Source organism: Schistocerca gregaria, chromosome 3 (genome assembly GCF_023897955.1).
Source record: "Schistocerca gregaria isolate iqSchGreg1 chromosome 3, iqSchGreg1.2, whole genome shotgun sequence".
Taxonomy (NCBI): domain Eukaryota; kingdom Metazoa; phylum Arthropoda; class Insecta; order Orthoptera; family Acrididae; genus Schistocerca; species Schistocerca gregaria.
In genome coordinates, this window is record NC_064922.1 from 770,284,469 (window position 1) to 770,302,444 (window position 17,976).

At 41.1% G+C, this 17,976-nt stretch overlaps 1 protein-coding gene and 3 non-coding genes across 4 annotated transcripts; all 4 read right to left on the minus strand.

Moving 5' to 3' along the window:
* Window positions 1–187: 187 nt before the first annotated feature.
* On the minus strand, window positions 188–17,725 carry LOC126354095 (tRNA N(3)-methylcytidine methyltransferase METTL6). The gene is made up of 6 exons (XM_050003483.1): window positions 16,174–17,725; window positions 15,732–15,897; window positions 7,766–10,058; window positions 7,534–7,565; window positions 7,203–7,229; window positions 188–613 (listed from the first exon to the last, which is right to left on the minus strand). Exons 1-2 carry the CDS (start codon window positions 16,845–16,847, stop codon window positions 15,735–15,737), a joined length of 837 nt encoding a protein of 278 aa, XP_049859440.1. The 5' UTR covers window positions 16,848–17,725; the 3' UTR covers window positions 188–613; window positions 7,203–7,229; window positions 7,534–7,565; window positions 7,766–10,058; window positions 15,732–15,734.
* Window positions 7,295–7,377, minus strand: LOC126357194 (small nucleolar RNA snR60/Z15/Z230/Z193/J17). The gene has a single exon (XR_007566161.1). It is a non-coding gene; the product is annotated as a small nucleolar RNA snR60/Z15/Z230/Z193/J17 (small nucleolar RNA).
* On the minus strand, window positions 7,631–7,713 carry LOC126357192 (small nucleolar RNA snR60/Z15/Z230/Z193/J17). Its single transcript, XR_007566159.1, has one exon. It is a non-coding gene; the product is annotated as a small nucleolar RNA snR60/Z15/Z230/Z193/J17 (small nucleolar RNA).
* LOC126357193 (small nucleolar RNA snR60/Z15/Z230/Z193/J17) lies at window positions 7,861–7,941 on the minus strand. The gene has a single exon (XR_007566160.1). It is a non-coding gene; the product is annotated as a small nucleolar RNA snR60/Z15/Z230/Z193/J17 (small nucleolar RNA).
* Window positions 17,726–17,976: the final 251 nt, after the last annotated feature.

The following is a 17,976-nucleotide window of genomic DNA, read 5'->3' on the forward strand; positions in this document are numbered from 1 at the left end:
TCATTGCAGTCCTTCCTCTCCCTCTCAGGACTCGTCAGTGGGACACGACAATGTCTTGCAAGGCTAGAGGCCCATTGTAAAGCTTCAGTAGGTAATCCCCTGGTGCTTCCTCTAAACCAAATTTTTCTGTTGCCATACCTCCTGAACAGAGAAGCAGACTGAGCCAGACAATATCCAACATTGCTGTGATGAAGAAAGCAGTGGGCTAAATCTGAATCTGCACCAGCATGAGAACTGACATCGCGAATGATGTGGATGTGATCATCCTCATTTCAATCATACAATTTCTCCCAACATGTTGCACGAATATATCCCGTTCTCTACAGATTGCAGATGCTTCAGACATTTCAAAAGGTAATAACATCAGAGAAGTGCCAACCGTCACTGATTTCACAGCTTCTAGTAACACTTCTCACTCTCCAATAATCAAAATGAGTAGTTTCCACAAAACTTTCATGACATAGGCTAAGTAATATCTTAATGACGTGTTCTCATCCAATTGACACATCACAGATGTCACCATATACAGCCTGATGTGAAGATTCGCAGGATTCGTTGTCAGCTGAAGTAGAGTCCATATAGTTGTCATTAGGTCCAACAAGATTTCCATTATCTGCAAATAAATCAATATTCTCAATATACATTTTGTCACTGCTTGAAACATCTATATCAAGAGATACATCATACAGTACACTTCTAAACAAGGGAGTATTTGCACATAATTTACACCAGTATAACTTCATGAAGGTAAATGCACTGATGATCAAAAATAACATTACCAAATAAAGTATAGATGCAATCATTTGTGTATGTGCACATTTCCATCTTAGTGGAGTGCCCTTGGCAAAAACTGCCCTGTTTGAACAGCTAGCACAGAACAGTGGCAAGGCTGATAGCTACCCACACCTAACAGATTCTTACCAGGCTTTAGCACTGGAATGATGATACTTCCCCATCATTGCAACAGGAATTCACCACCACTCCACATACAGTTGAAGATGGCAAGGTGGTGGTGGTGCTGGTAATGCACTTACAGATGTGCAAATATTTGGGAACAGATGCAGTCCAGACCAGGGGATGTGTCGGGACAGTTACCAAAGGCACTGAGAAACTGCCACTCACTGAAGGTAGGCATGGAGCAAAACTGGTGGTTCTCATTCCACCCGCTATTGGAGGAGACGAAAGCAGAGATATGAGCACAATGCTCAGCAAGACACTAATTATGTCTGGAATGGCAGATACAGCTCCGAATGTAGTAGTTCCTGCAGAGGTCTGAGAGCTGTAAAGTTGTTGGACTTGGTCCAAACCTGGAAAGCAGAGGTTAGTGTTCCAATGAAGGAGAATTTCCCAAACACTCCTGCTTCAGTCAGCCACACCTGGGCACAGAGCTGTTTGAAGGCAACACTGTTTAATAGCCTCCGCAACTTCTGACAACCACAAAGGGACTGTCTTGCCAAGGGCACCCTGAAATACAAGGAACTACATTCTCCGCCGCAGAAACTATCTGCAGTAGTGACCTGCCCAGCAAAAACATCAATAGCACCATGTGGGGGAGATTCAGCAGTGACAGCACAGGTGAAGACTTCCAGTCTGCCTTGTTTAAAGCCCATCTGGGTAGGCATCCATAGGCATGACACTGGGGTAGTGACTGTGGAAGTGGTCACTAATACAAAGGTAATGTGCTCTCCAGTGGATAGATGTTAGAAGGCCAGCACTGCAAACCAAGAGATCAATGGCTGGATATGTGCCGTGTGCCACACTGCCATTAAATTTTCAACCTCTCTACCCTGGCCAGTAAGCATGGCACCACCCCACAGAGTTACGCATGTTAAAATCCCCAAAAGTAGGAAAGGTTTAGGGAGTTAATCAGTGCAGCCAATACAGTCTGGGTACTGCACCATCTGGAAAAAGATATACATTGCAGACTTGTTTCCTGCAGTGTCCTCATCCTGACAGCCACAGCTTCAAGAGAGGTTTGAAGGTGCACATATTCACTACATATCGAGTTCAGGACATTAACGCCAACTCCACCGGACACTATTACAGCCGCTAGTTTCTGTAATATCCCTTACAGCCGCAGAGGGCAGGGGGCCGCATTGCTGGGAATAAGGTTTCCTGGAGGGCAATGCAGAAAGCAGGTGTAAAGCTAAACAGTTGCCATAGCACAGCCAGGTGGTGGAAAAACCACTGCGAGGATTAAGCGATCATGCGACTGGGAAGGCATGAAAAACTCAAAGAGGCAATCTACGCCTCGGGGTCACCTGCTGCCACCAAGTGAGTACATGTGTGAAGAACATCCATTGTGCCTGAGGGCCCAGCGAGGTCTAACTCCTCACCTGACACCAGAATCTCCAGTTCATCCTCAGACACAGAAGGTAGTGGTGGTGGTGTGGGTGCCACCACAGTAACTCATTTCTTCGGGGTCATTTTCTTTTTAGGTTTCTCACTGCTCCTTAGTTTTGTACAGGTGGGAGGGCTTCACCGATTCAGTCTCAGGGACTGAGGAGGACTTAAGCCCTACAACCAGATACCTGTGGTTGCTTCAGCCACTGGCAGGTATCAGCTTTGCCACTGGTAGGAACCTGGGAACAGAGTGACAAGGGATCCCTTCCTGGTGAGAGGAACTGAAGGAGACTTACACTTTTCTGGCTGAGAAGTGAGGACTAATGTCCCCAACTTTTAGGGGGTGTTGCACCGAAGTAGGTTGTTGTGCAGGAGCAACAGGGAGGGATGTGCCGCCCCCCCCCTCCTCCAATCATGGGGGCAGGTGGAGTCTGATGGCTGAGCCAACTGAACACAGCAGAATGAAAGATGGTAGCACTGTTGTAATGGCAGTGTAGGTTGACATAAGCACAGGATGTAGACTTTCTCTTAGCCTCAGTGTAGGTCAGTCGGTCCAGGGTCTCATTTATTTTTCTTTATTTCTTTTTGGAGAATCCTGCAGTGTGGCAAGCAATGCGAATGGTGCTCTCCACAGTTAACACAAATGGGAGGCAAGGCGCAGGGAGTGTTGAGATGCGAAAGATGTACACAATCCCAACAGGTGACACTGGAAGTACAGCAGGAACTTCCAGCACTTAAAGCACCGCATGGGGGGAGGGACATACGGCTTTACGTCACAGCGGTAGACCATCACCTCACCATCTCAAGTAAAGTGTCACCCCCGTAAGCCAAGATGAAGGCACTGGTGGCAACCTGATTATCCGTCGGACCCCAGTGGACGTGTTGGACAAAATGAACACCTTGCCACTCTAAACTAGTGCGCAGCTTATTATCACACTGCAAAAGAAGGTCCCTGTGAAATATGATACCCTGGACCATATTTAAGCTCTTATGGGGTGTGATGGAAACAGAAACCCATTCCTCAGTTTTAATCAAGACTGACCCTGACAGCACTTTTGGACAAGCCCTGTCTACCCAAACTTGTCCCCTAAGCACTCCACAAAAGAACTGAGGTTTCATTGACAAAGACTCACCATCAACTCTCGTACATATGAGGTATCAGGGTGAATAGGCTTCGCTGCCACCCTTCGCCTGGCATTCCTCCGATGGTGTGGCCAGGGGGTAGAACTATTTGTAGTCTTATTTCTTAGCACTGAAGTTCTTGACCGCTTGGAGACTGCTGGTGTTTGACCACCAGCAAGAGATGGTGTACTATGCTTCATGGCGTGTCGTCTGCCCTGATGCCACCCACTCTTACTTGAGGCCCTCCCCACGGGGGCCACCCAGCCACAGCAAAAGCCACCTGGCAGGTTGGCCATCGGCAGGAGTCTTGATGCGATAGGGTGAGGGGCATCTACTCATTGGCATACTTGGGGAGTTAACAGCACAGGCATCAGCAGAGGGATCCCTGTGTGGTCATGGGGCTACAACCAACACGATACATGGCAGCCCCACCACAACGGACTGGCTACCATGTTGGTTATCAGGCGCAAACAAGCTAGATGTCCATTATCGTCGACAGTGCAGAAAGCTATACTGCACAGAGGATGGAAGAAAACACGCCCAGGAGGGTGACCTTGCCCATCAGCTGGAGAACGAGTGGAAGCACAGATCTATGTCAACAAAGGATGCGAGAGGTCTTGGGGCATGGACACCATGCACCATGTAAGGTGTCCCTGAATTGGCTTGTTCTTTGGGAAAATTTTGAAAAATGGAGGTCAAACCCTACTGTGGACCATCACACAAAGGTTGAAATGTTTGAGATTCCTTTTAGTCACCTCTTACGACAGGCAGGAATAGCTCGGGCCTATTCTAACCCCCGGACCTGCAGGGGGGAGGGAGTCCGTACTAAGGCTTCACACCAACTGGGGCTGTAGAGAAGAGGCTATGGATCAAGTCAGTACCTGCCACATACCAATGCTGCCAACTGTTGAGTTACAAAGGTGGAGGCATTACTTTTCAGTCAACCCTCTTAGACGTCAAACAAATGGGGTGGAACCGTTCAAATTTACATTTAGCCTGTTAGCAAGTCGGCAAATCTGTGTTGTACACTGTCATTTTTCCACTCCTTTTGGTGTACTGTGCAGCCTGGCCATAAGGGAAGTGGTGCTCTCCACATTTTAAACAAGTGGGAGGAGGCAGACATGGAGTATTCGAATGCAGCTGATGTCCACAACCTCGACAGGTGGCACTGGAATGGCAGTAGGAAGAGGTATCAATTTCCAGCACTTCAAGCTCAGCATAGGGGAGGGATGTATGGTTTTACGTCACATCAGTGCCTTTCAGGCAATAAATCAATCAAAGGCAAAGATGAAGGCACTGGTAACAACAATATTGTCTTTGGGTCCCCTAGAGTGCTGGATGAAGTGAATGCACTGTCATTCTAAATTGGTGTGGAGCACATTGTCAGACTATAAGAAGTCGTGATGGAAAATAATCCCATGGACAGAGTTGTGGCTGTTATAGGGAGTGACAAAAACGAGACTATCACGTGGTAGATTACAGGTGAGCAGCACCCAGGACTGGGCTGTGGATGCTGCTTGAATCAAGACTGAGCCATTTCTCATTTTCGACAGGGCTGTCACTTCCCGAAACTTGTCCTCTAGATGTTCAACAAAAACTGAGGCATTGCAGTCAAAAAGGAGTACCCATCTGTTCTGCTGACCTAATACTGAGGCAAATATGGCTCTTCTTTCTGTAGCCCCGCATTCCACCTATAATGTAGCAAGCGAGGGGATAAATTTTGGGTCATACCTGTCAGCATTGTATTCTATCTTTCCATTCTTAAGAGGCTGCTGGTGCAATCCAGTCACCCAAATGAAATGACTGTGCTTCATGAAGGGTCACCTACCCTGATGCCACCCACTCCGATCAGGGGCCTTCCCTCCCCCGGGTGCCACCCAGCCACAGCAACAGCCACCTGGCACAATGGCCGTTGCCAGGAGTCCTGATGCCCCAAGAAGATGGATATCTACTCCTTGACATCGGGCATTAGTAGTGCAATCCCTGTATTGACAGGGGGTACCACAAATGAGTATACGACGGCCCCACCACAAAGGACTGGCTACTGTGCTGGATATGGGGTGCACAGAAATTCAGTATTGTTGTGGGGGGAAAAAAGGGGACAATGGAGAACAGAAAGTGACATAACCCAGAAGGCATCCTTTCCAAAACAGCAAAACAGTGCATGGAGTCATATCTAATGGCACAACGTATACCTTATGCACCACAAAAGTTTTTTCCCCAAATGGCCCGCACTTCTGTAGAATTTTGAAAGGGGGAGGAGAAACCTTTGAAGTGGAATAGAACTTGTTAAGCCAGAAAGTGGGAGACACCTTTTAGTCACCTCTTACAACATGCAGGAATCCCTAGGGCCTATTCTAATCCCTGAACCCGCAGGTGGTGTGTCTCAGGCATCAACAATACTATTCCTGTGTTGCCACGAGACAATCAGCAAACAGGAACATGACAGTCACACCATAACAGACTGGCTAACATAATGGATATTGGGTGCCAATAAATCCTATATTGTCATAGGGGTGGAAGAGGACTGCTGACTATGTAAGTAGATGATGTACCCAGATAACAGGATTGCAGGCAGAACTGGATATCCAGGTCAATATGAGTTGCAGGACATCTAATCACACTGGATACATGGTGAACCACATAAGGCATCCTTCCCCAAATGGTCCTCGCTTCGGATAACTTTGAAAGATGTGTAGGTCAGACCCTGAACGGGGGAGCAAAATTTATTACATTGACAAGTGCAAGACTCCTTTTAGTTGCCTCTTATGACAGGCAGGAATACCTCAGACCTATTCTAATCCCAAACCTGCAAGGGGCTTGCTGCTGAGGTTGGCATAAGCTATTTTAGTGCTCAGGTGAACATTTGTAACAAACCTGAATTTCAAGAAGTGTTCACAAGGTGGGTGGTTCATCTCGTCACTACTGACGCTACTAAACTGAAGGGGAAAATTTTTTGCACTGTGTTGTAACCTGCAATGAAACATGGGTGGACCATTATATCCCAGAGGAAAAAAGGGTAGCAGAGTGGCACAAGGCCAAATCTACACACAAAGCCAAAAACTGTCTCCTCAGGAAAGGTTTTTACAAGTTTCCTTATTTTAAGCAAGTTGTTCAAATTTATTACTTCCACAGACTTACTGTGAATGTGACAGCCCTAACCCAACAGATCTACCCAAATCCTACAAAAAAAATATACAGGAACTGTTCTTGCCCACACCAGAACATGCTCCCTACAGTCCAATAACTATTTTCATTTGTTTGGACCACTAAGAGACACATTTGAAGATGGTGCTGTGTATGTATTTGTGCTCAACTGGCTGTTGTCACAACCAGTCATTTGACTAAAATGGGATGAACCAATTGTCTATCAACTGAGAAAGAAATTGTTACCCATTCAGGAGACAATTATATAAAAGTAAGTTGATGCACATAATTTTTTCAAGCTTAAATAGACTTATTAAAAAATCTTGTTTATATTTGACTCACTATTGTACAATAGTACTAATATTTGCATTTCAGCATACTAGATATCAAACATTTCTTCGCAATTTAAGCTGTTATGTAAGCATTTGTAAGTATGAATAAATTTGCACACAGAAACAACATGTATGTTGTAACTGTTATTGGCAACTGAGTATGCAAGTAGTAATTACATTGAGCTCCACTGCTATCAATAGCAATCATTGTCTCAAACTATGAAAGAGCACTACTTTTTGGAAACCATGATTACTTACCCTTCATCTTACTGGCACAGCATTCACCTGAAAGGAAAGTAAAGTGAGAAATTACAATCAAATATTTTTTCCAAAATTATTCTGCACTTCACACACAGCATCAGTTAGGAGCGAAAGACATAGGAATATATATCACAGCTGTTCATCTGAACTATTATTTCATCATAGTTTGCGTGTTTAATAAAACTTAAGCTCATGAACTGTATATTTTAAAATATTCACTGCCCAATTATTTTTATAACTCTCCTTACATTGTCACCCACACTACAACAGATCTCCAACAACACATCAATTTACTCCTGCTTTATGAAGTAGAACATGTCCACCTTACCTTAAATTACTGCAACTGCCGCAGCATTTCATCTGAAACAAGACGAGATTGGTGGTTTTACTGTTTGAAGTTATTGTTTAAATATCCAATAATTTAACATGCTAATCAGATAGGAGCGAAAGACATAGGACTACATATCAAAGTAATTCATCTGAACTATTATATCATCACATAATCCAACTAAAATATGAAAATCTCAGCTTGAGCCACTTCCCCAATCACCAAAACTTACCTTTAATTCATTGCACCCAATTCACTTCATCTGAAACAGAAAATGAATAATAGGCATTATCATCAATAATATTTTCAGCAATTATTACAGCTTACACGCAACAGTCAGATAGGAGCGAAAGACATGAAAATATATCACAGTTGTTCATCTGAACTATTATATCATCATTGCAGACAACTATTTTGGCAAATTTTGATACAATTCATACTACAATACAAGACGTGTAAGATCTGGGAGTATATACAGGTAAGAAAAAAATTTCCAGCAGAAAGGCTTTTTACTGGGTGAAAATACACTTTCTCAGATGTCTAAATTTTTTCCACCTTGCTAAGTTACAACATACTGTCCCTCAGAGTTGTTAAGCTTATCAATGTTTTGGAAAGATCTTTGATGCAGGGCAACATGTATAGGCCTATTGCATATTTTTTTATTATGCAAGATGAAGTATAAATTCCATTAAATACAGCATAGTAGTTTCCAAAGCACTGAAATCAAGACTGCTGCATGGTGCACTTTAGTCAGCCATATCACATGATCCACCAAGCAATGACAGACAGTCAGATCGTAGGCCATGCTATGTAGTCCAATAGCAACACCACTTAGAAGCAAAAACACAAATAGGAAATTTTTGCCACTTTTTCCAAGGGTGTGGTTATGCAGAATCCTACAAGTACAGCTTAAATTGCAGCAACTGCAAATCGGACAATCCTGATTATAAATTTCACTATTGTACATACAACACTTCATAGGTTATCTGGTTGAATACATGTTCTGTCAAGCACTTTGACTTTGCACCTGGAAAGCCAATTGTGTGAAATTGTTCAAGAATTCAACTCTTTTTTGAAGGATAATTATAGTTTTTGCCTATGGCAAGCACTAACAACATTCCTACCGAAACATGTAAGTATGCCACTGGTCGTATTCTGGAGTACACTTGTGCCTATTTCGTTTCTGTAATGAACAGTTATTTTTAGGGATTTCACAAAAAATTCCTGCCACACTTACGTTATATCTTGTGCATTTTACCTTGAACAAATTATTTTTGACATGCTGGGGAGGGACATGTCTTTTCCAATTTTTCTCAAACACACTGACTTAAAAGGTAAATTAATACATTACTACTTTGGTGTTAATTGTATTCACATGCAACTAATGTCAAACATCAACCACTAACAATGTCTAATGTCTACATGTAGCTTCTATTGTTTCAGACCTGCAGTTAGTATTGCCCCATTTAAATATAACCACATTCAAAGTTGTCACCTTTTGTAACTTCAATTTAAATAAAGCTGATGTGAACAAATGCATTGTCTAACAATGAATCAATAATGCAATGTACCATATCCTGTTCTGAAAAAGAAGTAAGAATAATTGATACTTCAGTATGTCAATGCAGTGAACAGGCTACACCTAATAGTGAAGTAGTGAGTAACAGATGATGTACATCAAAATAAAAATATTAAATCAATTATTTTAAGCTTGATATGGGATAATTTTTGCAAGCGTAAATACAGAAAATACCTTACTTCATGGGACAGTTGGCAATCTTAACTTTGTACTGCAACACTAATCACTATAGAGTCTAAGTACCCTCACCACTCCTAATGTAATATTAAAATTAATGTTTGGTGTTCTATGCACATTCCAAAGCCCACAAATGGTCAAAATGGTTCAAATGGCTTTAAGCAATATGGGACTTAACATCTGAGGTCACCCACAAATAGTCAAGGCATAATTACAATACTAGCTGGAGCAATTGGTACATTGCTGCTTGCATTACACACTGCTCCATCCATCTAATTATATGGACACCACTATACACACTGGTAAGAATTTCTGTATTCTGAACCCCATTACAACAAACCAGCAAATTTAAACCAGCAACCCATTATTAGCATGAACCAGCAAATTTAAACCACCAACTGAGACAAAATTTCTCCAAAACTCAAATGTAGTAATTTATAAATGCTTACCTTTAGTGTAAATTAAATTGCCATAGAGACCAGCTGGCACACACAAAATTCACTATCCAAACAGTACAGATAGCAGTCTAGCCATACATTCGTATTCTTTGTCAAAATGTTATGGCCTTTTCTTCTACACCACATACGTAATGTATTTACATTTCCTGATCACAAGTCTCCAGGCATCTAATAGTGGATATGGCACGTAACATTCATCAGGCATTTGCCAAACCCAAATTCTTCCCTGGAGTGCCATAAGGTACAGCAAAATTCATCATTCTAAGTAACTTGTTTGCAGCACTCCTATTTTGCCACTGTTACTCTCTACCCTGTAATGAGAAATACACTGTAAAACATGTATATACCGTTATTCTTCAGCTTCTCTATCATAAAACACTCAGATAGAGCTAAAGTCAGCAACAATAATCAGCCGCTTCTCTTTCACATCACAGAACTGAATATTACACCCAAGTCTAGGAGACAAATTCATTGTTAAGCATTAACACATTAGTGCTGCTATATGTTTCTCATAACTAAATAGCGCTCTCTCTCTCTCTCTCTCTCTCTCTCTCTCTCTCTCTCTCTCTCTCTCTCTCTCTCTGTGTGTGTGTGTGTGTGTGTGTGTGTGTGTGTGTGTGTGTGTGTGTGTGTGTGAAGATGATATGCATCAGAAGCATACTTATCCATAACCAACAATAGATTCATAATAATGTGAAGGAAATCCCTAATATCCCAACCCTGAAATTACTTCAAGATGTGAAACTTCAGAAAAAAGCAGCAGTCAGTAACCTGTTGCAAATACTGCACAATGTATGACATTTTGTTGGAAGTCATTTAAGATAACCAAATCCACTGTCCAACCTCTAAGTTCAAACTGTGCAGTGAGCAACCTGTTGCACCAATAAGAGCTCACAAAGAAGTGATTAATTAAAAGAACTTATGAACATGAATTACACACTTAGGCCTCATGTAGATAAAGAATAAGTTTCCAATTTCTGTCCATGCATCTAAACAACAATGCACAACCTTGCCCCATTTAATTGTAAACCATGTGATCACTAGCAGTGGTCAGACTTTCTTGCTTAAGAGCCAATAATGGCACTGTAGGACATACCTCAGGCTGCATGTGAACTTATTAATTTAGTACATTATAAGACAATAGACTAGCCATAGGAAGAGCATGATATGCTGGCTACTGTTAAAAGCTGGCACCACTGAACATTTTGTTTCCACCTACCTCCATTTCAAATTGCCACCAACCTCAGTGAACCCAAAAGTTCTGACACTAATTGCCTAAGTACTGGTGTGGCCTCTGTGAGCAACTGATTGGTTAATAGCAGTAATTTTCCTCTTATGTAATTGTATTAGTCAATGAGATACAATCACAAAAGTTTACTAAGTATTGTGAACATCATTTATCTTTTACTCGTTGGGTTGCTTTACAACAGCCTTAATTTAATTTCATTTTCCTTGCTCCAAGTATGTACTTCATTTACAACATGACCGTCTGTATAATATGCATTCACAAATCCATAATCGATCCTCCTAGCACTTAATGATTCAGACAAAGCCAAATTTACTGACCTCAACCATTAAGTCTGCCCATGTATTTGAAAGGATTAAAAGTTATTTGATGACTTTCCAAAACCTGTAAGTGATAGTAACTGGTGACCATATACAGCTCTTGCATCATCTGGAAAGTTTAAATTGGGCCATAACACTAACAAATCAGCCTCCACTGAGCTCTGAAAATGTTTAGCATTTCTAATGAGGTGTAGGTCATCAAATGACATGGTGTTTAGGTAATTTTCCTACACTACATGCATTCATATTTTCCATTCCAAGTAATGGAACAATACTCCAGTTAAAAGCATTGATTTACAAATTTAATGATAAGACAGCTGCACCAGAAATAAATGACTGGGTCAAACAAAGAGCAACTGGGGCCACATGGATTGATCGTTGCATGGAAGTGTATCACTGTGAGCTCATGGCTGGCTGCACAGACAAATGTGACATTCTTATTAAAGTGAAATAATTTTTTAATGCTTATGATTAGTTTGCATGCCTAGAATAAATGATATTTAGATGTTAATTTGAGACTGCTGTATCTGGGGCAGTGTGTGCTATACCTGGCTGAACATAATTGGATTTTAATTTCAGATTTGTGTCCATTCACAGAAAAATCAATATTTTTACTTTATTAGAAAGCTTACCATGTTAGGATTTTTAATGCCAATATTAGGTTCACAGTAGTTTGGTGAAATGTGATGTAAGTGTACAATGTCCGTGGTAATATTTCCAGAAATTGGAAACGCACATTATTTTTTGTCTTTTCTTTGTAACTTCACTGCTTTAATAAATGCATGTTTTTTTTAACTATTTAACTCCTTAAAAAAACTCCAAATCAAAAGCTTCATATACACCTGAATTAAGAGTATTTCTGTATGTAAGTACCACATTGCATAGACATTCTCACAGAGCAAAATTATCAGAACAGCACTACACTGAAAATCCAATATAAAGTAATTTGACACTAAAAAGAATTTCCAGAAGTTTTTTTACATTGTAGATGTAAACAAATATAAAAAGTTCACCTGAGATGGTTACAAATCCTAGAATTACTTGGTGATCGGACATGGATGACCCATTCACCTGTTAGACAATAATACCAGTTACAAGCATTTCTGAACACTGTTTTGGCCTTTTAAAACTTCCTACTTCAATGTACTTCCTGCAACTGTTTTATAACTAATAAAGGCTTCATGGACATGGTTACCACGAGTGTCAATTTTCTTTAAGTCCCAGGCATTAAATCATCGCCAATCCAAAGATAATTTGGGTGACCTGTGCTCCAAACATGAAGATTCATCTTACGTTTGCGAAGCTAGATTGCCGAGTAAGGGCAAAATGCTAAAACGTTTCTAAGGTCTTCAATAAGAAATAGATTTCATTGCTATGAAAGGAAAATCATTGAAATAAATGATACCAATGGACTTAATTTAGCATATCTGGCTGACATCACAGCTCATTTAAATGACAAACTCCAGGAACAAGGGCAGTTAATTCACGAAGTACAAAGCCATTTTAATGTTTCTTTATACCCAAATGACCCTAAACATTTAACTTTGCTGCCTTTACTCTTTGGATATAACTTCCTGTGACTAGTTTAGGAGCTAGAAATCACCACTCGTCATTGCACTTAGAGTGTCAGATACAAAAACAACTAGAAATGGGTAGGGGGGGGGGAGGCACCTACTCTCCCCATACACAACTTCTGCTTTGACCATGATCATGAATGGCACCAATTGTGCTGGAACAAAGCAAAGATCAAAAGCTGTGTAGATCAAGCAAGGAGAGGGGGAGGGGCGGGGGTGTTTAAGAGAATTAAGTAGAACCACTCACCACACACTTGTATGCTGACAATGTATTTCAAAGCTCCATATCCCTTACAGAGCTATTTTCCATTAAAGCATATCTCATGGTAAACAAATTGTCAGATACTAGTTACACTTGTTCCCACCCATATAGCCTGCAAACCATGGTCCATAACAAATAATCTTGCTAACAATTGGTTACATCTTTGTTTTTCATACAAATCTTCACATTGTGCCACGTGTAATCACTTAAGTTTCTTGTAATGGACATCACAGCTTTAAAGGGGATAACAAATGTCCAATTCCACCCGTCTGCTTTGACCCATGATATCAATATTGTGGAAATGGCTATTCTATGCATCTCCAATATGGCACCTATGTTATTACAATACACACGGCAACAAACATGATAATACGTATCCATAAGACAATATCCACCCTCCCCCCCCCCAAAAAAACAATCTTATGGGACAACTGCAGGAAACCTTTAGGGGACAAAAATATAACAATAAAAGAAACACAAAATGAACAAACCACAATTACAAAATCTACAGCAATCTGACACTTCCCTTGACCTATGTAGGTCAACCACAGCCAATAACACCAAAGCAGCAAAAGAAACGAAAATTCGAATCAGACATTTCCCTCGACCATAGCTGATCAAACGAAAACACAAATACCTACATATAGAACTATGAAAATTTGTATCAGTCATTTCCCTTGGCCTATATAGGTCAACCATAACTATTAATACAAAAAAAGACACCCAAAACAACTACACCACTCAAAAAGTCGAAAGTCAAACATCCCCACGTAAAATAAAACACACCCAATACACAAAACAACTCGAGGGGGGGGGGGGGGGAGAATTACTTACCACTGGCAAATTTTGGCACTGCAAAGTAGGCTGGCCATCACACACACACACACACACACACACACACACACACACACACACACACACAAACATAACCAACCCAAACTCAACACTGCAATGTCATACAAAACACCCTTACATCATGGGTCAAAGCAGATGGGCGGAATCAGACGCTTGTGTTTACCCTTTAAGGCACCTCAAAAAATAAACTGCAATGGTGAGCCAATTTAAGCACTGAAAATATACTGTCAACTAACTTCTCACAGGCTATCCAGAACTATCCTCTGGCTATGCAATCATCAATGCCAACTTAAAAGGATAGGCAAAATAATGTGAACAGTGGTAAGATTGGGGTGGTTGTGTGACAAGTCAACAACACAGGTAAGACGTGTTACACTGGGCTGTATGCATTCAGTCTGGACTAACAATCAATGCAAGTTGTTTACACTTCATATTTGCATTCAGAGGCCAACAATGTGCAGTGAATGACCCAACAGCACTCTTAAAACAGCAAATTGTGGGGGCCCGATTAGCTGGAGCATCAGTAACCAAGACAGCCAACTTACTGAACTTGTCAAGAGGCTGTTTGAACAGTCATGGTATACACAAAACATGGGAAGACACTAATTTAAATGTAATACTGGGCGAAAATATAAACTAAATGACAGTCATATGCTAAAAGGGGAATTGTGTCAAAACAGTACAAAACTACAGCCACTCAAATGACTGCAGAGCCCAGTAATGAACTTTGATACCCCATCTGTACAGAAACTGCCTGCAGGGAATTCCATAAAGCAAATGAATATTCAAGAAAGAGCTGTTATAGAGAGACCATTAGTAACAACAGCCAATGCGAAGAAGTTGCAAACATGGTGTCAGGAGCATAAATCCTGGACGGCTGATCAGTGGAATAATCATATGGACGACAAGTCAATGTTTTTGTTATTTCCTATGTCGGGCCAGGTTTACACATAGAGAATGCCAAAAGAAACCTACAATCCTGACTGCCTGATTCCAAGTATGAAAGTGGAAGTAGGATGGTGTGGGCAGCCATGTCATGGTATTCTGCTGTTCCCATCATTCTCAAAAGCTGTCTTACATCCAACGATAATGTGAACATTATAGGTCATCAAGTGCACCCCATGATTCAAATGTTGTTCCCGACAATGTCATTTCAGGACAATAATGCACCCATTCACACAGCCAAGACAGTATAATCATGAGCAGCATTGAATTGAACCACAGCGTCTTCCCTGGCCAGCAGTCAGTCACCAGACTAACATTATCAAACCCATATGGGCATTATTACAGTGCAGACCCCACAGTATATTTCCACCTAGCCACTACAGAAGTTGGGATCTTATCGAACAGTGGCATAACATTCCACTGCAGACTATATGATTATACACCAGTATCCGAAATAGAATTGCAGCTGTATTACAGGCGAATTGGGGGTCCAAACCCTTAATAAACCACTACCAAGAAAGTAGTGGTGTTAACATTATTTCGCCCACCTTTTTACACAATGTGAAGGAAAGGTTCTGTGTAGTGCTTGCCCCAAATCCCAGATTTCTGGACAGACCTTAAATACAACTTGAGGTATTAAACCATTTTGATCTAGGAAACTTGTACTAAATGGAGCACACCTGTTGAGTATACAGAAGTGAATTTTAATACCACCTGTTACTACAGTCTCCGAACCAAAAAGAATACCTTCCTCCCAATAAATCATAAAACTAATACTTTACCTATTATCGAGGAACTTTTCTGTATTTTCCTTGAATAAAAATTCTGGGTACATTAATCTCTTCCTTTTTGTTAACTGTTCTCCTGTGAATGTATGAATTAGCGATGACTTGAAATCCAGCATCTTCCACTAACTTGTGAACTTCTTCAACCGAAAAGTAATAGCTCCTGTAAATGATAAGTTATAAATTTCATAGAAATTGAAGTACTCGGTGTTATACAACAGTTACAATAGAAAACGAGTCAAATTAATTTTACAGCTGCCTAAGCAGTTTAATCACGCTCATCAAATGTACTGTATGAATACAACATTACCGTAAACTAGTTTTAGTAATGTAACGCGCTTGGTAATACAACCTTGTTCAATGGCCTCCAGCCATGATATTAATTATTAGATTTGTTAGCATTAAATAAACACTATCAACCAATGTAAAATGTGCTTACCTTGTACCATCCTGCCTCATATAAAAATTTTCCGCTATTTTATTTCCGGCTTTAAACCTGAGTTGTGCCATGTCGTAAAGACCATAATCTCTAAACAGCAGAATTCCTCCTGGCTTCAACAATTTAAATAATGTCCTCAATGTTTGCAAGAACTTATCTGGATGAACAGCAGAAAGTACGAAGACCAATGTTACAATATCGACTGATCCACATTGCAAAAAATGAAATATTTCATCAGTTGTTATGTCCACCTGAAACGCTTTTATCCTCGTCTCATCGTACAACGAATGCGACTTCACGTATTCTATAGCTCTCGGCGAGAAATCGCATGCATAAATGAACAAATTCAATTTCTCCTCAATTAATGGGTAAACGAAGTTTCCCACTCCGCAACCTACTTCTAAAAGAACTTTAGAAGTTTCACTAGCCGAACACTCTGATAATTCACTGAATTCTCTAACAGTCCAATGTCTATCCTTAAAAAACCGCGTGTCGTTTCGTTTATAAAACAGATCCCAATTCTTCTTTGCTTCTAATTCTAATTTCGTTGCCAGAAACTGAGGAACTAGTCTGCTATTTTGACTCTCTAATTTGCTACGTTCATCTGCTGTCAACGTTCTTTCCACTAACCTTTCACCGCCGCGCTCTTCCACGTGGGCGTCCATGTCTATCATTTCAAAATGAACACACCCGTCCTAACTAAATAGTCTGTTTCCTGGAACTGTTTTACAGATTACAGCTCATAGAATATTAATGCTTCTGTAAGAACAAGTATTTTTTTTTCTTACAAAGGAAATAACTTTGCAACCAACACGGAACATCCCACACACCTACCCCTCAGCGCACCATAATCCAAATGAACTCCTGAGCACTATGCACCAGAACAGTAGACTGCAACACACCAAACTTCCTGTTCCGGTCCGGATTCCAAGAGCAACTAAAATGGCGCCACTGAATGTCGCTCAAACTGCAGTGGCGCCATGAAGTTTCCACAGGCACGATTTTTCTCACAGAAGGTTCGTTTGGATTGGCAGACAGGGCCAGACAACGGGCTGTGCTGCGCATGCGCAACAAAGATAACGAAGGCAGCCCGTGCTTCTGCCTGCTCTGCTCATACGCTTTTCGTCGCATTTCTCTATGGAATTTCGTGCATGGTGGGGCATCACGTGACCATGTGCTGCCGTGCGGCATGTTGTTGAGAGGACCAAGGGAGTTGTACCTGGAGCAATTGTTTTATCAGTTCTACCCAGATGAGGAATGCAAATAAGGTAGCAGTTCTTGGCATATTATTCATTTCAAAACTAGACTCCCTAGTTCAAAGTACCGTAACATTTTGCTATGGGCCGGTTGTACAACGCCCAGTTAGCAGCCGGTTAAGCTCTAACCCCGGAATAGCGCGAGAAAAGCGTTGTACGAACCCAGGCTAACGCCTAACCGGAGAATAAGCTCGGGAATAGCTTAGCCGGCGATTTCTGGCCGGTTAGCGAGCTTAACCACGGAATAAGTTTTAAGTATGTCAGGAATACTCATAGATTCAGACAGCGGAGTCGAGTATTTGGCTGAAGTGTTAAAAAAAAAATGAGGAAGGAGAAGAAAGTGAGACGCCGCACGAATTATTTTGATGAATTCGACGCCTCAGAATTTATATGCAGATATCGCTTGTCAAAGGAAGCTGTGCTTCGTCTTTTCAATCTTGTACATCAGAAATTGGAACATAGGGCGGACAGGTGAAACTATCTCTGTTTTCTATGGTAATACTGTTAAATTGTATAAAATGTATTTCCTTGTTATTTCTGTCAATTA